General features: G+C 38.3%; 1 protein-coding gene across 1 annotated transcript in view; it reads right to left on the bottom strand.

The window, feature by feature from the left end:
• GARS1 (glycyl-tRNA synthetase 1) overlaps positions 1–21,737 on the bottom strand; it is a 40,586-nt gene that overhangs the window by 18,419 nt on the left and 430 nt on the right. Inside the window, exons 2-10 of the mRNA XM_060020681.1 lie at positions 15,294–15,395; positions 14,300–14,402; positions 13,132–13,273; positions 11,851–11,939; positions 11,058–11,134; positions 7,557–7,702; positions 5,312–5,461; positions 2,515–2,677; positions 1,012–1,176 (exon numbers count right to left, since the gene is read on the bottom strand). Of these exons, the coding sequence (XP_059876664.1) occupies positions 1,012–1,176; positions 2,515–2,677; positions 5,312–5,461; positions 7,557–7,702; positions 11,058–11,134; positions 11,851–11,939; positions 13,132–13,273; positions 14,300–14,402; positions 15,294–15,395 (1,137 nt within the window). The remainder of the gene's footprint in view (positions 1–1,011; positions 1,177–2,514; positions 2,678–5,311; positions 5,462–7,556; positions 7,703–11,057; positions 11,135–11,850; positions 11,940–13,131; positions 13,274–14,299; positions 14,403–15,293; positions 15,396–21,737) is intronic.

Here is a 21,737-nt window from a genome sequence, read left to right as displayed (position 1 = left end):
AAAATATTTACTAAAGAAAACATTTGTTCATGCCTGATCTAGAAAAGAGACATGAAACACTTCTGGGGAGCATACAATAGGAAGTTTCCCTTTCTACATAACACACTTAAGAATTATTTTTTGCTTTCTGTTTTACAAAAAGGGGTCATCATTTTTTTAATGACTTTTATTTTTAATTAAAAAAAATGTATCCATTAAAAGGAAGTCACTTTAAAAAGTAAAAAGTGCAACCAAGGACATGTGGGAACCACGGACTCCTGGGCTAAAGTCTCCATATGGGTGAGAAGCCTCCCTAGCACCAAACGAGGGAGACGCCAGAAGGCTCTTGGCCCCCTTGTTTTGGATGCCACCCTGTTCCCACTGCCACCAATGCAGGAAGCATCTCCTATATCCAAATGCCTTTCAATCCTACGTTTCAGCACTAATGTTCATGTTTGAGGGTTGGGGGTGGGAAGCAACAGTGAAGAGGTAACCTGGAGGTCTTCTCTGAATTATTATTAAATATACAGAATTTGAGAAAAGGTAGCTCCTAAACAAGAGATCAGAATCTACTAGTCTATCCCCCAAATCTACCAAGTAACTCTCGAAACTAAGAGCACTATGACCTTCTTTACTCAGCCTCACCACCACGTCCAACGTTTGCCGGGGTCCTTGTCAGGAGGAAGGCCACCCCATCTTAGCTGCACTCAGGGATATTACCAATCACACTGCCCACACCAGGAAAGGACACACCAGCACTGCCCCATCAGTGGCCTTCTCTCGCTCTCTCTCACTCTTACTCTCTCTGTAAAAGCCATCCAAGTCTACAAAGGGCTTCTGGGACACAAGAGTAGACCCCCACTTATGAGAGCGCAGGGGGGCAACTACTTTTTCCATTTAGCTCAGGAAGAAATCTGTTTTTTTCTTTTTGTTCCACTCTGACATGAAGCACACAAAAGGCAACTCTGATATCCATGCTTCTAGGTTAACAATGTGAAAATCACATGGTGAAAACCATTGCATTCTACTTACGTAGGATGTTTTGGATTCGGCATCCCAACAGTCACAGGCATAATGGGCCATCTCATTCTCCATGTGCTGTCGGAAGCGGAGCTTATCTGGAGATACGCCAACCTTCACGAGGTAGAGGTAGATGCGGCCAATGAAATAGCCTAACACTGAGTTGTTAATCACGCCCTAAAAATAAATGAATAGACAACTAAGTAGATAAATAGGCAAGCATCACGCAAGCAAGCATAGAGGAACGAACAAAAACACAAACATTAATGCTTTTGAAGGCCAAGGTACCATTTTCCATTGAGTTATTCATCATCTACTGAAACATTTTTGAAACACAAGGTAAGCCAATTTATCCAGCTTTCAGAACAATCTTAAATACCCGAAATGTGATCTTGGCTATTTTCAAAAGGTTTAACTGTCAAGAGAACAAGCAGATAATAATGGCGTCATTATTGGCGTCATCTTTCTACCATACTCACTGGGTCAGCAAAAATTCAGCCTAATACCTCATACCTTCTAAACCTACAGTGCTAAAAATGACATTCATAATAATGGTCCTAAGGAATTGTAAATATATTCCTTCTGAATTAGCAAAAGTCATAAGACATGTTGAGGGGATTTTAATGTACTCTTACCCACTGAAATTTGTGAATCCCACATAGTACATGTAATCTTATATTTTTAGTACAGAAGGATCTTAGAAATCGTCTAGCCCCGTCTCCTAGTCCCTGCAGGGCTCTTTTCTGCAAAACAACTGACAAGTTATCACTCAGCCTCTACTTGAATATTTTCAGACAGGAAGCTCATTGTTCCCAGGGCAATTCATTCCACTCTTAGGCAGCAGCTACCGTTGGAATGTTTTCACTCACTTATTTCTCCAAGCAAATGATCAGAGAAATTCTATTACAGGCAAGGCCTTACCCCAATTGCTATGGGTAATGCAGAAGAGTTTAAAATCCAGAGGGCTGGGCTTCCCTGGTGGCGCAGTGGTTGAGAGTCCGCCTGCCGATGCAGGGCACACGGGTTCGTGCCCCGGTCCGGGAAGATCCCACATGCCGCGGAGCGGCTGGGCCCGTGAGCCATGGCCGCTGAGCCTGCGCATCCGGAGCCTGTGCTCCGCAACGGGAGAGGCCACAACAGTGAGAGGCCCACGTACCGCAAAAAAAAAAAAAAATCCAGAGGGCTTGCTTTCTGTGAGTCAAAATGTCTCCCCCAAAGTATTATATACACTGTTAAAAGTCAGATTGACGGGGCACAGTTCAAACCAAGAACTTTTTTCCAAGTGCTCTGCTAAACATATTTTTCATGTTAGCCCCAACGGTCCGCACAGTGGCGTGTTCAGGTAATTTCCTCCCACTATAATAGTGTGTAATAAATACTGTATAAAAACACATACTGTATCAAAATAAAATGCCTGCCAAAATACAATATTTTGTCATCCAGTACACAGAATTTGCTAAGTGCCGAAAACCTGGAATAGGTATAATTTAAATTAAGTTACCTATGGAATCTTACCTGTTCAACAGCATCTCCTAGGCGCATTTTCCGAGCAGACTGTCCGCTGACCTGGGCTTTCGCTGAATACAAATACAGGTGGAGGTCTGCCACAGTCTGGAACTTGGGATGGTCTTTCTCACTGGGATCTACAAAGTGCTCAATTTCTGCCATTGTGAATTCTCTGAAAGCCGAAATATAAGGGATAAAAGTTGCACACTTCACTATAAAAGACAATAAACAAAAGCCATTATTTTCAACTTCATTCTACAATGATATAGAATGATATGGAAAACAGTTTTAGAGAACAGATTGATACAGTTTTTTAAAGTTAGGAAAACCTGAGCGAACATCAGACACACACAAAAAATGGGATACTGAATAATGGCTTCCAAATAAAATGATTTTCCTTAAAGCATTAGCAAGTCTTTATAGACGTACACGAAATGAAGTCCTGATTATTTACTTTTCATAGAATGGGAAATTAAAAGTGAATTGAAATTATCCTTTAGCTTTTATAACAGTGTGATTTCTTCCTTTTTCTTGCTCTGAACAAGTAAATGACTGCTAATGGCACCATACAGCTGGTGTCTTGAGAGTAGCAGCTTCTCAAATAAAGTGTTATTCAAGGCAGAGGACATAAGGCATGAATTGAAAAAGCTAACATCAAGCTAAATGCATAATGATGAAATAAGTAGGCACACAGTAATGGTTTCCCAAAGAGATTTCCCTGAATGGTAATTTAGTAGCTATTGGGTGGAAAAGAGTTTTAAGTTAATTTTAGGAGTCAAAATCAAGTCTCTCTTCTTTAAAACACACACACAATTTACTAGTGCACTTTCATGATTATCTCAGATGTTTAAGAAGTAATGAAAAATTGCTTAAATGGCTCCTAAAAATACATGAAATGCATTGCAAAAGAGTTCTGATTTTGTTTTTTCAATTTTAGTTTTTAATGGTATCCCTTATTTGGTCCAGCAGCACCTATGTCTTGTCTTTCAACAGCTATCAAACATTCTGTGCGCATAGAAATATGAGAGAGAAAAGCATGATGTCTGTCCTCACACAGCTTCCAAGTGGGATGACAGCAACAGAACATCTAAAATAAGGACCTTGTCCAGAATCCCCAAATCATCTGCTGCCAGTCTTTCCATCTGTTCTGGAAGTAATCGCAGCTCAAAGACAGGAGACAGAAATCAACACTAATACTGATTGTATCAGCTGTCTGTTGTCTTTGAGTTCAAAGAGTCTACCTGGAACCCTGGAGATATAAAATAGACACAGGACTAGAAGACAGAGCCAGCCAATCAAAATAAAATTTAATTAAAAAAAATTTCGTATGAACAATCCAATGCTCCCAACCTAAATCAAAGGAATCATAGCTATACAAAGACGTATCACCTGATAACTCTATGTCAAGAAGAAACACTAAACAAACAAGTCCTAGCCCTACCATGAAACAAAGGCCATGGGGATACTGACTCGTGGAAGGATGAGTGGATTTCCAGCCAGGATCTTGCAGAAGCACATGACAAAACCAACCAAAATCCAGATGGAATATTTTGAACTGAAAGTGACCAAGGAATAAAATGTCAGGAAGCCCCAGGAGACTTTCCCCAGTTAACTCCTGGGATTGCTCCTCTGTTCTGAGCTGGGTTTCCTATTTACCACTTCTTATTCCACAGGCCCCAGGTTTTGCTTTCTTCACGGTCCTTTATAATCATCCAACAGCTACTCTACTTGATGTAAATCGTCTCCAAAACAGTGGCTTTAGACAAGCTCAGTCTCACACAGCTTCCTCAGTATTCTGAAAGCATGCGTGCAGACACTACTGGGACAGAGGGGAAGCCCAGAAGCAAGACGAGAAGAGATACGAAGAAACCCAGACACTGAGAAATAAAACAGATTTAAGTCTGACAAGTTTTTCATTGTTACAACACCTAGTTAAAGTTTAGGACTATCTCTTCTCTCTGCAGCAAGGTCCAGGAGGGTCCTCCCCACTCCATTTCTCTAGGCTGTGCAAGCTCCTTCCTCATGAAGGTCACTGGGGCTGTGGAAAATACTTTTGGAGTCTAAGAAAGTTAAGTTTACCTATATATCCCATTTTTATATTGAATTTACTACCTTAAGAGATGATATCAGTAAGAAAATGTATAGAAATCTCAAAAAACTTAAGTCATAAATATCTAAGTCATAATAAGTTTCTAAAGAAAAACGTAACTCAGAAGTGCCAGGATGCCTTCCCGCACATTCTGGATACACCTGATGAAGGGAGGTTATTACAATAGAGACAAGAGAGCATCTGAACTAGCATAGATAGCGGTAAGCTTGCTACCTGGACACTGTCATAAAGGTGCCCCAAATATCTGGAGGAACACCATCTGGCTGCTGAAACACCCTCACCCCAATACCAGCAATGCCATCTGCCCTGGACACCTAGAATGGCCCTCCTGCCCTAACCATCACTTCCTCCCCACCTCACCCTACATTCATCTATACCACCACCGCCAGAAAATGCCTCGGTGTAGACAATCAAGATCTTGCCATCCTCAAAACATAAGATGAACAAGGAGAAAAGATCATTTTGGATCAGATGTGAAACTTCAGCTATTCTTCACCCTCCTTCCTTTCCCTTCAAGTCCACTTCAGTCACTCAAAACTGTCCATCATCCCAGAGATTACATTTGGAGCTAACAAACAAACAACAAGTATATAATCATGTAAGAAGGAAAAAGGTTGTTGAAACAGCAAGCTTTTGTTTCCACTTCAATACCAAAATCATTTACTAATTTCACCAGAAGAATAACATGGGCAGTACCTGACTCGGATCAGTCCAGATCGAGGGGAGATCTCATTTCTGAAAGAATTTCCAATCTGGGCCGCAGCAAAAGGCAACTTTCCTTGGTTGAATTCCAAAAGTCGTTTGAAATTCAGGAAAATCCCCTGTGCAGTTTCTGGTCTCAAGTATCTGGAAATTTAAACAAATCAATCTGTTATAAAGGAGGAAATTATGTGTTCCAATAAATCTGAAATTCTAGATACAAATCCTAAAAGTCCTAAATATAGTATCTTCACACAAAGCTGTATGGGCCCTAAAAATAAAAAGAAGTTTTCGAAATAGAAATTTTCCTCAGTAGCAAACATTCTCAAACAGGTAATAGAGAAGGTATCAGGTGGCTGGCAGGGCAATACCACTGTTAGACATGTCATTTAATTTCATCACTCCAGTGAATCACACATGACCTCTCTTACAATATCTCTAAAACCTCTGATATTCTCCTGACTAATCATTTACTTTGGAGGCAGATGACAATTTTAGATCCTTTTGAAAATAAAGTAAGTATACCTCTGCTGTTAACCTACATATTAAAGCATAACCGTGGAGCTAAAAAGAAGCCGGTATGGGCTGACATTTAACATTAGAGCTCACTCATCACAATCATCACACCATGGCAAGCAATTTTCAGGGTTTTTCATATCATTTTCTTCTTTGTACCCAGAGACACAAAGAAACAGAGAAGTCCAGAATGATCGACTCTTTGTGGTACTTTATATCTTCAGCCAGAGGCCTCTTCTGTATTTCTCCACATTTCAAAAAGTTACAGTCACTCAAATACACCCTGAGAGCCATTGTTTTCTTCTCAATTTCAGAGACAATATTCTGGGCAAAACATCACATAAGAAAGCGCTCCCAACAGCCTACTTCAAAAGAAACGTTTTATGAAAACAACTTTAAAGTAAAGAAAAATTAAAATTTTACTCTCGTCTCACTCTTCTCTTCAACAACTCTTTTCATTTTGTGGTTTTTATCCAAATATAAGTATAGTTACAGTTAATATGTATATTTATTAAGTAGAGTGCACTAAATTATACTTTATACTTTTGTATTTTCTAAAAAAATAGTAAAATTTTCTCATATTTAACAGTTGCAGAGTATTCTACTAAAATAACCTACTTTACTATAATTTATTTAACCGTCCTGAAATTATGGGATAAATAGGTTATTTCTACTTTTCATTTATACACTCTTGATAAGTATAGCTTCCTTTCCTTTGAGTTATTTCGTTAGATAAATTTACAGGAGTGGGAAGGCAGGTCAGAGGGCATGGCCCATTTTATGACTCTCTGTATGTATTGCCAAAATGAAAGGTTCACCCTTGGCCTCCTTCCACAAAATATCCTAAATCAACCCACTGTCTTATTAAAATAATTCCAATAATACATTCTGTCACAATTAATTTTTATTATTCTTTAGTTTCTACTCCAGGAAATATGATCTATCTAGCTTCATCTAGCAAAACCCATCCTCTTATCCTAAAATGAGACCATGAGAAAAACATCTGAAGCTATGAAATGGAATACTTTGACTAAGTTTGTAACAATGGACAAGGAATCTGGACATACAGATTCTTCTTCTGAATCATATTGTAAACTGTTCAGGTTTTCTTTACTCTATCTGTGAAAACCACACTCTAGCTTGAATCAACAAACTAAACGTATCCTGTCCAACATGGTAGGTCACTAGTCACATGTCTATTTAAATTCTTAAAATTAAATAAATTTAGAAATTCAGTTCCTCAGAAGCACCAGCCCCATTTCAAGTACACAACAGCCCCATGTGGCTAGTGGCTACCATATTGGACAGCAGATTATAGAATATCTCCACCACTGCAGAAAGCTCCGTTGGGCAGTGCTGATCTACAACAAATGGTTTCCAAAGTCTCCTTTGACAGTAAGTTCAATGTCTTTCAAAATCGTTCTTCAACCCTCTCTCCTGCCCTATGCAGCTATAACTACAAGATGTGATGATCACAGACTTCTGTGTTTATTTTGTGACCAAAAAAAAAATCATCATATATACTAAAAAATAAAAACTATATTCAGAAAGAATTAGAAGAAATAAAATTTAAGAATACATCTGTCATTATTTCTCCTTAATATATTTGTCTATACTTTCTACAAATCACTTTTCAAACCTCTTCCTTCATGGCTGATATTGATATTTACCTTTTATTACAAGTAATTTTAATAACTTCATTACATAAACAATAAGTGATACATACCCAGGCATGTTTCCTCCAGGCCCAATGAAGGTCTTGAACATTAAGTTAAAAGGCACTGGAGGGGAAAGATCATTTCCAGTAGTGGGGGATTTTACATTATAGTTCACAAAAAGATCCCCCAGTTCTTGCTGTCCATAGTTATCGAGCTAAAGAATACATCAAGAAAATGATTAGTGTAAAAGACAGAAAAAACAAGGCATACGATAAAGTATTATATATAAAACCCCATCCATCATTAAAATTCACCCAAAATAAAACCATCAGAATTAACCTAACCTTCAAGATATTTACATTAAACCCATAAACAGTTTATACTCTTTCCATTTACCAACAGAGAAATGGAGTATCTTTCTGGGACCGAGCTAAAATTCACACACATACCATTGAAAGATACAACGGTACAATGAAAGATAAGGTAAAATACCTTTTGTTCAATTATAGTAGTTACTGGTTGGCAAGAATCTGAATCACATAAATAAGTTTTCACAGTTGAATTTTACTACTCTGTACACTTAAGAGCCAGGTGCACTTCCCTGTCTATTAATTAAATGTGCATGTAACTTTCCTTTCCCACCAGATATTAAGTTCCTTGAAGGTAGAAGCTGTGTCTTATTCACTTCTGCATTTTCCAGGGCACTGCACATCCTATACATTGATATCAATGCCAAACCCTCTAAAATGATATATGAGCTCCAATTCAAAACCTTCAAATGACTATGACAAACCATCTAATAGTAAAGAATATTTAAAACTTAAAAAAAAAACTTCTAACAGAAATAAAATAATTAGATAAATCAACTAATGAGTGATGGCATGTGGGGTCAGAAAAACCAGGGTAAATCACCCAACTCTACCACTTATGGGTTGTGTGATTCAGGATCAAGTTCCAACCTAATCTCTCTGAGCCTCAGTTTGCTTATCTGTAAAATGGGGAGAACAGATTCTACCTCACTTCTTAACCAGAGGGTGAATCAATGCCTTTTATTTATTTTTTTAAAATTTTTTATTTATCTATTTATTTTTGGTTGCATTGGGCCTTCATTGTTGCTCAAAGCCTTTCTCTAGTTGTGGCGAGCGGGGAGCTACTCTTTGTTGTAGTGCGCGGGCTTCTCATTGCCGTGGCTTCTCTTGTTGCAGAGCATATGCTCTAGGCACGTGGGCTTCAGTAGTTGTGGCACACAGGCTTCAGTAGTTGTGGCTCACGGGCTCTAGAGCGCAGGATCAGTAGCTGTGGCACACGGGGCTTAGTTGCTCCGCAGCATGTGGGATCTTACCGGACCAGGGCTTGAACCCATGTCCCCTGCATTGGCAGGTGGATTCTTAACCACTGTGCCACTAGGGAAGTCCGTCAATGCCTTTTATGTTTTTTTAATTTTTTTTTAAGTTTATTATTTATTTTTGACTGCATTGGGTCTCTGTTGCTGCGCACAGCTTTCTCTAGTTGCAGCGAGCAGGGGCTACTCTTCGTTGCAGTGGGCGGGCTTCTCATTGAGATGGCTTCTCTTGTTGAGGAGCACGGGCTCTAGGCGCACGGGCTTCAGTAGTTGTGGCTCGCGAGCTCTAGAGCGCAGGCTCAGTAGTTGCTCCACGGCATATGGGATTGTCCCAGAACAGGGCTCGAACCCACGTCCCCTGCATTGGCAGGCGGATTCTTAACCACTGCGCCACCAGGGAAGCCCCCTCAATGCCTTTTAGATAAACTATCATGCTTCATAAAGCTAACAAGGAGTCACAGGCACTAACAGGTCCAGAAAACGCCATTATGTGCTGAAGCAACAGATGCACCTCTGGCCAGGGAATCCACTGAGGCCATTTCTGAGTATCAGGCCGTTTCCATGGGTTCCTAACATTTCACTAAAGATTAAATTGACAGCTATATACAACTGACCCTTGAACAACACATAAAACTTATAGCTGACCCTCTGTAACTGCAGTTCCCCTGCATCTGCAGATTCAACCAACCAAAACCGTGTAGTACTGCAGTATTTGCTACTGAAAAATAGCAGAGTGTAAGTGGACCTAAACAGTTCAAACCCACGTTGTTCAAGGGTCAACAAATGATACAATATGGCAAATCAAAACCCAAACTGTTCTCCGGGAACACGTATCTGAGATGAAACAGAAAGTGCTCAAACTACAAATTATGACTTAACAAAACAACTAATTACTTCCTGTCTCTGACAATTTATTTGGAAATGAACAAAACTGTTAAGATCAAAGACACTCAAAGACATGTGCACACAAAACCTTAATAAGTCTAAAATTCTGAATGGGAAACAGAATAATTTAAGGGTAATTTGAGGTGCTTTTCATTTCTCCTTTCTTATAAAGGTCATACCTTTGGAAAAGGAAGGAAATGAGAAATGAGGGTGTGGCCATAACAGTATCAAAGAACAAGAATTGATTTTCTAAACCATGAGTAACAACACTAAAGCAATGAGCTTCAAGCAAGGGATAAAATATACTTCACAAGGTTCAAAATAAATTGGCAGATGAGTCAATAGCCAGATTAAGAGGTTTTTCAATTTAAATGAGGAAGGAGAAAATTTCTCAGCTAATGTTGGAAAGCTAGATACCACAGAGGAAAATCAGCATGTTTAAAAAAATTAGGGCAACAGTGGAGAAGTATCCAGTAATTTTCATGAGAGAAAAGCAGAGTTAGAGTCCTACATTCAGCCTCATTTATATACCAATGTAAAGAAAAAATATATAAACACAGCACTGGTTGTTGTTTTCTTTTATCCAAGGAAGTAAAAAAAGTTTAAGAGGTGAGCCCTGGTGGACCTCATGATCAAATATGGTGCTGGAGAAATGTACTTTGCTTAAAAGGATGGATGAGGTGAGAAATCAGCAACATTCACATACAGGCATGTTCAACTTCCTGGGGCAAAGGTGTGCAGTTTTCATCGTATTTTTAATGTAGTATGTGACCTAAAAAAAGGATAAGAACTACTTCTGATATAGAAGGTATTTCTGCACTTGGTAAAAGTCAGAATAGATGATCTCAATGCCTTTCCTAAAACTTGTCAACTTCAATACAAGTTATAAAACTAAAGGTCTACAGGAAAAGCAGGGGTCTGCTCCATCAGGTTCTAAAAAGAAGCATGTAGTCAGGGACAGTGCAACCAGAAGCAGATCAAGTGGCTGATGAGACAGTGCTCATATAGATATCTGCCCTAAATCTCCACACTGAACGCTATCCATCATTAGACACTGTCCTGGTTTTTGCTATTAAATCCAGAAAACTGGTTTCCAAGGAGAGAGAACTAATTTCATGCCTATTTACATTGACTTGCTAGTTTGACAGAAATAAAGGTTAGCCACAAAAGGCTGACAGAGAAGAAAATAAAAATGCAAAAAGAGATGGTATGAGGGACAGAAGGTAAACTCTCCTTTTTTTACTATTGTGACCAGGTCAGCACAATATGGAATTCAACAGTTATCAAATGCTGAAAGACAGACAGCACCTACCTGGGTTATTGCGATCTCTCAAGTACTCACCTGGGCCAAGACACTTTCCATCTCTGATTTCTTCTCAGCAGAACACTTCTTATCAGACATCAATTTCTGTAAATGAGCTATATAAGAACAAGTATTAGTACATGTCAATTTCAATCAATGGGAAAAAGGACAATGTACTTTTTTTTTTAAATTTTATTTATTTATGTATGTATGTATGTATGTATGTATGTACGTTTGGCTGTGTTGGGTCTTTGTTTCTGTGCGAGGGCTTTCTCCAGTTGCGGTGAGCAGGGGCCACTCTTCATCGCAGTGAGCGGGCCTCTCACTGTCGCGGGCTCTCTTGTTGTGGAGCACAAGCTCCAGACGCGCAGGCTCAGTAGTTGTGGCTCACGGGCCTAGTTGTTCCGCGGCATGTGGGATCTTCCCAGACCAGGGCTCGAACCCGTGTCTCCTGCATTGGCAGGCAGATTCTCAACCACTGCGCCACCAGGGAAGCCCCAGGACAATGTACTTTTGAGTTTCAATGTTGGGCAGGTAAAAAAACGAAACTAAGGATAATGTTCTTAATTTATATGAATCCCATGGTTGATTTTACAGGGACAGTCATGATATTGTCTTGATTCTTTCCATTACTTAGAACTTCTAATTATCTGTATATAACTTTCTTTTTCAATAAGAGACTTGTTCTGTATACTTAAGATCTATGCACTTTACTCTTTATATGTTATGTCCCAAGAAAAAATTTTAAAACTTGAGAAAAAAGTTTAATCCAAACCCTTTGTTTTGATCAATCCTACTTGAAAGGTTATTTATCTGAGATGAAGGACCATACCTTTCAATAGATGGTCAGCACGAAAACACTCTCCATTTTTTACATCTTTCACCATGAAGTCAGCAAATTTGTCTACATGGCCAGAAGTCCTAAGTTAATAAATGCCAAGCCAATTAGTCATTTTCATACAAATTAACCCATAAACTTTCCCTTATAAGACAATCTCCCTTCTATATATTTATCCAAAGTTTACATCTGTATATCTGAAAGATGGAAGCTCCCATATCTATTATGATATATCCCATGGTAGATAAAAATGTACACCAAAGAAAATTCTTCCTCAAATCTATTCCCACCCTCTCCCCAACTTCTTCCTCCCCTTAGGAAAAAAAATACTAACTAGATTACACTTTTCCACAAATTGTCATAAAGTCTGTGCTACTTTGCAGAATCAATAAATCCATGCCTATCCCATTATTATTACTGATCTAAGCAAAGGCCAAAACCATGGGGAATTTGACTAGCCAAGACTTTGTGATAACTCAGTATAGACACTGAACCTTAAGGAAAGAGTTTTCTGCCACCGAAACCTGGTTGGACACTGGCATCATCTCTGTACAGCTATTAGTGGGGCAAGTAGTTAAAGAATAGGCTGTCCTGATCCATCATCAAGAATTCAACTTGTTTTAATTGGCTGAAATTAGGAGAGAGCCTAAACTACACAAATAGCGAAAAATAGCTCTTTAACAGGCAACATTAAATGAATGAAGTGATGCGATACAAAATGTAAGAATTCCTCTTTCAGTTTCGTATTTGAGAAATCCTGACTTGCTTTCAACAACGTTGGTAGGAATAATCTAAATTTTTGCATTGAAACATCAATACAAATAGTAGCATTTGATTTACAATATATACACACCTTTGCCCAGAGCTTCTATGAATTTATACTAAGGAAATAATCAGGATATACATAAAAACTCATCTATTGGGATGTTCAATGTAATCAAACATAAGAAACAACTTAAATGCCTACCCTCATGCACTAGTTAAGTAAATTATGGCACGTCATTAAAAATACTTTAGAAGAATACTTAATGACATAATGTTCACCTATATTATGTGAAAAAAAGCACTGTGCTACTAAACGCACATGAACTTAAAAAGACAGAAAGGATAAATACAACATTTTTAACACGGCTACCTGTGGGCAATGAGTATATATTTTCTTTGTTTTTCTTTATTTTCCAGATTTTCACAATGAACATGGGTAGTTTTTTTGAATCAAAAAGTTACTTAAGTATGCATATTCAAGAATGTCAACCCTCAAAGTAGAGACCTTACTTTAAAACTGGCTCAGGGGTGAGCATGGTGCAGTCAATCTCCAGAATCTGTTCCTCTTGGATAAAGTGCTGCCTCCACGTCTGAATAATATTGTTTTTCAAAGCACATCCAACTGGCCCAAAATCATAGAGACCACTAACACCTGCAAAATATGACAGGAAAACGGGTACTCTACCTTGTCACTCTGCACGAATCAAAGCAAGCAGATGGGAGAAACTGATACTTGTAAGACTTCACATACTCCCTAAAGATGTATTCAAGTCAACACTTCAAATCCCTTAACACCGAAGCGCCTTATTTCCAGGTAGCTGACGGAAGTGAAACTAAAATGGTCTTACTCCATTAACTGCAGTATTTCCATATTTGAAATTTCAAGTAGGATTAGCAAAAAACTAAAAACAGAAGAAGTTCCTCCATATGTAAGAAACAAAATGAAAAAGCAGATTATAGAAATCAGAAAATAATTTGCTGCATCAGCTGAATAACAATGATCTCAAATTTTAGCACCCAATTCTCTAATTTATTCTTGGGTATTTGAGCCACTATTTAAACCTCAAGAAGTAAGACATTTAGAGATCTGCTCAGACTAAAACTCAAATCAAGTTTCAGTGGCAAAGTACTGAAAGTCTAATATTGTTGCAGTAATCTCTGTTAACTATGAAAAATATCAGTGAATTATACTTGTCTACATAAATTCATAGTGTTCAGAAAGATGTAGAGATTTATCTGCATAGCCATGAAGAACGTTTTCTCCTGGCAGTTGCCATAATGAATAATCTAGAAAGTATGGTTTACCACTGCCCTTGTGGGGAGTGGCACAGTACAGTCAGCCAGTGCTAGAATGGCCCTCTACTGCTCTCAGGTCTTCACTGGCATTTTAAGAAGGGTCTGATATGTACATGGACACATCAAACACTTAATATCTGGGCCTCTCCAAATTCCCTAAGTCTTAATGGAAAAACGCTATCTCCAAAAATAAATAGGGTTGAGGGAAATAAGAACTGATATCATGCCAAATGAATGACTCTAAACAAATGAAAGCAAGATATCTATCCCCTGCTTTGTGTGACCTGAAACTATTAGATATCAAGCAAGCTGTGGTTTTGATTTAAGAACAATATTAAAGCCACTAACAACACAGTTTTTCTTTCTCTCATTAATCCCCTACCTCCATAAATAGCAAAAGCTTGATCGTAGAAAAACCTCCTCTTCAGGGTATCTTCCATTTTCGCTCTGTCTACAACATCATCTTTGGGCTGTAACGCTAGCTCCTGTAAGGGATTTTTAAAGAGAAAATATGTGATTGAATGAGTGAGTGGGAATTTCAATTTATACATGTGAATTTACTTTATTCCTCAGCAGAATTCACTATAAATTTATCAGACAAGATTTTGATACCCTTAAAACAAAAGAAACCTTAGGGTTTTTTTCCCCTTTGAGTTACAGAAAAGATACTTTTACTTAATTATTTAGGAAAGTATAAGATCATTTCCAAGATTACAAGACTAAGCTTACTTAGATGCAGATACTGATAAGCAATATCTGAATTTTTAGTGGATCCCTGTAGCAAAATAGCGACTTAAAACTCCAAACAGGAAATTCCCTGATGGTCCAGTGGTTAGGACTCGGTGCTTTCACTGCCAGGGCTGGGTTCAATCCCTGGTTGGGGAACTAAGATCCCACAAGCCATGCAGTGCAGCCAAAAAAAGAAAAAACTCCAAAAGATTTCAGTTTGTTGATGGGACGTTTATAATTTGAAAAGTTTGGAAGCAGGTATCAGGTGACTAGAACTTTTCCTTAAAAGAAAATAATTTAAAGCAGCATAACCATTATTTGCAGGTATAGGAGAATTCATAAAGAACACAATGCCTTCCAGGGAAATTCATGAAACATAACCAGTCTAGGATCTGAGTCTGGGGGGAGAAGGGGTAGGTCAGGGTTGAGGAAGGCTTTGTAGAGAAATTTTGAATTACACGTTGAAAGGATGAAGAAGGAGTCTGCCAAGTAGAGGGGGAGGAGAGGAAGACATACTGGATAAATAGAGATAAAGCAAATGTTACTTGTTCAGAAACTTTTCTAGGTCTCTCCTGCCCAAAGAGACTAAATAAAGATAAACAATCCTATACCTACTTACATTCCTTTTTGAGGCTCCTGAGACTCACCTTTGCTTCCAGAACCCTCTTCCGGGCTTTGAGCTCAGCTACTGCTTTGTCTACATCGACCTGGGGTGCTTTATCTTCTTTCAGTTTTCGCACAAGATCTCCCTAGCCAACAAAGAGAATCTGTATTCACAACTGGTTTCAGAAGTCAAAAGTTAGGAATGGGTTTTTAAGCATGCCTTTTAAAAAGTATCCGTGTAAGAATGAGGAAATTCAAATGTTTATTATGTGAAAGTTCATTATGAATAACTGTAGGTCGTTGCCCTCAGCATTTATAATCTAGCAGAATATCCAAATACAAGTACATAAATAACTATGCTTGCAGGGTGATTATTACTGGTTTGTTTGTTTTCTTTGTGGGGAGGAGACAGATGGTGGAGAGAAAAGCATTGATAAAAAGTAAAGAGCAAAAAAAAAAAAGTAAAGAGCAATATAACTACTGAGAACACAGAAGAACCAATAAATAGACTACCCTCTCCTTGAATCCCTCTCCTTTCTTGCATACAAAAAAATGACTATCTTAGTTTTCCGCTTACTTCTCTGACCATTTCTTCTCAGTCACTACTGGCTAATCTTCCTCTGCCCTTTATTGTTGGAATTTTTTCCTTGCTACTTTCTTTAGACTACTTTATTCACTTCCAACAACCCTGTACACTGATTTTATTACAGCAATGTGGTGGAATAGGCAATCTGAGAAAACAAAACACTATCACACGGTCTGGGAAACTTCAAGATGAGAAATTAAAGTTATCAAATTAATAGAGCCCTTGGGTGCCCAACAGACGCAACTGCTCTCTAAAGGAGTAGACCTTCCATAGGCCTTTCAGGATTTTCACAGATTAGAGTTACCAAAATAATAAGCACTAAACTCAAAATTTAAAAATCCATGAGGAAAGAAGCCACCATGTGTGAGACTCAGCAGAAATGACAAATAACAAAATTAGATCCTTTAAAAGTATTAGAATGACCAAATATACTTTTTAAATGCTCAAGATGTTTAAACTAAAATAAAAGGAGGAATCAACAACATGAGCAAAGAACAAGAGAATATCAGAAACAATCAGGGGACTTGAAAAAGAACCATACAGATGATCTGGAAATAAATCACTGAAGTTCAAAACTCACTGGACAGTTTAAATAGCAGATCAGACACAGGTGAAGAGAGAATTAGTGACCTAGAAGAACGACCTAAAGAAATTATCCATGGATAATTTCCATCCCATGGAATGTAGCAGAGAGACAAAGTTGAAAATACAAATGAGGTAATGAGACACAGAGAAGAGAATGGAAATGGGATAGATGTCCTCCTTATTCCCCTCTGTACTTTCAAACTAATTCCTCTTTTCTCCTTCTAAAACTCCAGCTCCTTTGAGGAGCCTGTCATCAACCTTTCTCTCTGTTGTTGATATTTTCTAAGCTCCTGCCTATTTTCCCTCATTCAATGAGTCCCCCTCTCCTGCAATTCATTCTACTTTAGAATGTCCCAGTTAGGAGGTGAAAAAGCTGTTTAAAATGATCTCAACCTAGAGCCTAACTCTGCTTATATACCATGAGAAGAATTTTCCCAGTTTTAACATACATGAATTCTCCAGGAATGCACCCAGGAAAATGTAATTTAAAGCAAGACTAAAATCAACTATACTTCAGTTTTTTTAAAAAAAGGAAAATTGTACCTTGCTTTGTTCAGAATTTTACAAAGTTGTTATTATTTGAAATAAAAAACAAACCATGTGACCACAGGCTATGCTGCCATCCTGAGTAAACAATACGGTATACCTTTATCAATGCGCACTTAGAGCAACTGCATTCACAGTAAACCTACGTAGAGGTATAAGCATCTGCTTAATTCAATATAACTTCCAGTGGAGTCATACCCCCAAATCTACATATTAAAATAATATCATTTTATTATAAATTACTTTTTATTTATTTGTATTACATTTAGAGCATTATGCGTACACATATCTTTCTTTAATTTATGTAGATATTTCATATGAATTTCATTACAGGGTAGTAATGGAGAATTCCAAAATATCTGGTGTAAAAGGGTACACTGGGTCTGATATAGTTGAGAACCACTGAATTGGTTCTTCCTCTCAATCTCTTACTGTGTACAAATAAATCTGGTCTGTTATTATACTAGCAGTTTTTATTCTATTATCTTGACCTCTCTAGCTAAAGCAACATCCTTAGTCACCTTCTAACTTTAACTTCTTTATTACACGTACAATACCTGAAATCACCCTATCAATTGATTGGCTTCTTTATTTACACACATTTTATCTGTCCCTGTCATTATAAAGCAGGCTCTTTTAAGACAGGAACTCCGGCATGTCAATTCTGGCACTCAAATATTTGTTGCCTGCTATCACAACCTAAACCTAGCACAACGCTAAGCACTTAGTACTTGGTAAATATCTACTGGCTTATTCTTTACTCATTCAGTGGTTCTTTTCCCTTCCTCTACCCGTCAGAACACTTATCTCATAAATGTTCACTGACAGTGCTTTTTGACGGGGATAAGAACCTTGTGAGGGTCTGTGTTCTGAAAAGAGAGTGGCAAGCAGTTCTTTTTGAATGTCTTAAAGAAGTAAGCAAGCAGTTCTTTTGAATACCTACCCTGATGTGTCAAGTATTGGCACTCCCATATTTTCTTTTGGAGCTTTTCAAAGGACACTGGGTAAGCAAGGCCACAAGTAGGTAAAGGTAAAGGTAGGAAGAATTTAAAATTTTTAAAATTAAAATTAGTTTTCCTGAATCATTTTTCTGTCTCTTAAAGTTCAGGCACACAATCAGGCACACATACATTCAAGGATAGGCTAGCTATCAACAGAAGCAGTGGGAAAGTGAGGATTCCTACACTGAGTTAATCATCTCTAAAAAATCTCAGTGAATTAAGGAAATAATTGTGTTTATTTTGAATAATGGAATAATTAAAACCATGATTTATAATGATTTAATTGTGTAAACAAAAGAATTGGAGGTGATCGAAACATGGAAAGTAAGTACTTAAGGATTCCTAATTTCTAATTATTTTCTTCCCTCTTTCTTCACCACCAACTATAGTGTGTGTGTGTGTTGAACGAAACCGATGTGAAACATCATCAATATTTCTAAATTACCTTTAAGAAACATCATCTAGAAGCTTAATTCCTGTATAAATTCTTACCATAAAGACATATATTAGAACTAAGAGTCTGTGATTATAAAGCAGAATACTTATTAGGTGAGAAATCACTTCAAGGGATCTTTTTCATGCATCCTTCATATATATCATGATGCATATTCAGTTGGCCAAGGAAAAACAAGAAAACATTTCCTCACCTTTTTAAGATGTTTGGCTTTACACATGGGCCTAGAAGGTTCTTGTTAAGATTAAAAAGTTAATTTCAGATTTCCAAGTTTTATAACCATTGACAAAAACTTCATAAACTTATCATTTGTCCTCTGTGGATTAAGCAACAGTTTTAATGGGCACTCTCAGTTCAGAAAATCAAAGCAGAGAAAAATCCAGGGCTCTAAAATTTCCCAAAATTGAATTTTATTATTGGCCACAAATACCATCAGTTGCTTTTTGAAGTGACAGTCTCACTTCACTCATTTTCCGGAACCCAAGACTGAATAACAATTTTTTGTCAGACATTTTAGAGTGTTTCATTCTTGCAACTCGAACAATCATAAGTGCTCTTCCTCAGACAATCATCATACGTGGGTACGCTTTATGCATACTTCCCATTTAGTCACACAGAATATTAAAAAGATGTGTGCACAAAGGTCCGAATTTAATAAAATTAATAATTCTTATTGGGACTTCCCAGGTGGTGCAGTGGTTAAGAATCAGCCTGCCAATGCAGGGGACACGGGTTCGATCCCTGGTCCGGGAAGATCACACATGCCGCGGAGCAACTAAGCCCATGCGTCACAACTACTGAAGCCCACTCACCTAGAGCCTGTGCTCTGCAACAAGAGAAGCCACCACAATGAGAAGCCCACACACCGCAAGAGTAGCCCCAGCTCACCGCAACTAGAGAAAGCCCGTGCACAGCAACGAAGACCCAATGCAGCAAGAAATAAATAAATAAATATTTAAAATAATAATAATAATTCTTACTGCTTTTTCAAGGATACTCTAAAGCAAAACTGAGGTTTTGTTTTGTTTTTTGGTTTTTTTTAAAACACGTGAGAGTGTGGCAGAGAATATAATGACTTGGCTTAGTATCCCTGACTTGATTAGTGCTCAGGGCCAGCAGTTCTACTCACCATGCTTTGCACCATCAGTGCAAATGTCAACACAGTGTAAAATGCAAATAACATTCTTAGTTTTATTATAAAAATGGTTTTGACCTTGGAGACCTCCAAGAATTTGCAGACCACACTTTAAGAACCACTGCCCTAGAGCAATAGTTCCCAAACAAGATACTCCAGGACAAAGTTTTCACCAATATGCAGTAAAAGGGGGGAAAAAAAGAAAAAAAAAAGACAATGTATTAGACCTTTTTTCAAAGCTAAACCTGCTAAATATAAAAGACTGTTCTTTATTCTGAGTTATGGTCTGTCCTTTCTTTGGTATTAAAATACACTTCCTTTTATGAAATGAAAGGGGAAATAAGATGGTAGTTTGTTGATACATTTCAGTCAATCAACAAACCAAATCATTAAAAAACAGCATCCACGTAGCATAGCAGATTGGGAAATTTATATGAAATACATATTTATCGGAAACACATGCCACTAACAAGACCAGTTATTAAGCACCTTAAAAAATCCCACTCCAAGGATGCCTTCAACTGCACAAACTTCACAGTGGAAGTATGTAGAATGAGAAGAAGTGACCGTGTGTCTCATTTCCTCATATAAGCAAACAAACAAACAAACAAAAAAACCAAGGAAAAAAAACGGTTTAACTAGATGATCTTTAAATTCCCTTCCAACTGACCCTGGAATCAGTGCGATTCAAAGTTCCAGGTAGTTAACTAATATATGTGTGGTCCTGGAAAAGTACGGAAAAAAACAAAAACTAACTTACATATTCAAAAAATACCTTGAAGTACCAAAAAACTAACAATCAAGCCAACATAAACAATACACAAGATAGTAATAACATCGGAAGGCTGTTCCATCATCAAAGTTTACTTCAGTTAACTAGTTCCACAGTCTTACTACAGATGGATAATTTGCACTGCAGTTCCAGGCTAACGTGGCAGAGGGAGGGGTTTGGGTGTATGTTTTTCCAAATTAGATGTATTCTCCCTTCTAAAGTGAAGTGGAAAAAAAAAAAAAGTTGAGAGTTAGAGAAAAGACAAAGGAACCACACCTAATTTCATTTGGGAAGGGTGGGTGGAGGGACATGGAGAATAAGCATTCACAGAGCTTTGGTATCAAGAATGAAGAAAAAATTAAGCCCATAGTGAAATTTCAAAATAAAACACTACTGAATCAGTCAGGCTCAAACTAGAAAGAAGTAGATAAAGTGGCAGAATTTGCCGAATTTTCGGCAGCTCTGCCCCAATGAATTATTTCCGAGGGAGGGATCCACCCTCCATAGCTAAGGCAAGTTATTGCATCAGGCGCCCGTGCAGGAGAAACCCATTCGGTGTTCACTACTAGGTCATCAATCCTCGGGGTCCTATTCCGAGCTTTTGGCTCTACCTGACTGGATGTGAGAATCCCTTTGAAATAATCTTTTCCTTGTCCTCTCTAAATTCTGACACTCATGCAGTGCCCTAGGAAAAGGAGGCCTGTATTAGATCACCAAGCTCTCCAGCCCATGAAACCTCCCTCCCTTCCGCAAAATCAAATTTCAAAATGTTCCATACGAAGGATGGCTGACTTCACCGAGTCACTCAGGGACATTTACAGCTTCCCACGTTTACGATCTGAAAGCTCACTCATTCTGGGGAACCCAGAAAAGGTGACAGAAGTGAAGGACGATCAACTCACATTATTAGAAACGAAAAAAAAAAAAGTTCAACACCTCCCCACATCCACGTTTCAACTATTTTTATTTCCTCAACGGACCATTCTGCTAACTAAGCACCGAATGAAGGAAGATGTCAAGGAGGAAACACTATTCAAAGCATCCTGAAGATTAAAAAACAAGAGTCAGGCAGTGAGAAGAGGAGAACCCGCAGCTTCGGCACGTAATTGATCAGGGAAGAATTAGGAATCTCGCCACCCAGGAAGCACAAAGAACACAGCAGGGACTGGAAATCTTCAGTTGAGGCTATTGAGCTAGGACAGGAGGAGAAGCAAAGGGTCACAGATCCCAGCGCCATCGGAGAAGCAAGTGGTACGGGCAGTAACAAGGATTGGGAAGGGAGAACAGATCGCATGAGGAGGGAGGCAGAACGTCGAGGGATCCGAGGAAATCACCCCAGGAGAGGGGAGGACAGGGGTCCACCGGAGGGAAGGTGGCCGGCGCACGCGGGGACTTGGGTCCAACGTGGG

This window comes from Delphinus delphis, chromosome 9 (assembly GCF_949987515.2).
Source record: "Delphinus delphis chromosome 9, mDelDel1.2, whole genome shotgun sequence".
NCBI lineage: Eukaryota > Metazoa > Chordata > Mammalia > Artiodactyla > Delphinidae > Delphinus > Delphinus delphis.
This window is presented reverse-complemented; position numbering and strand designations above follow the sequence as displayed.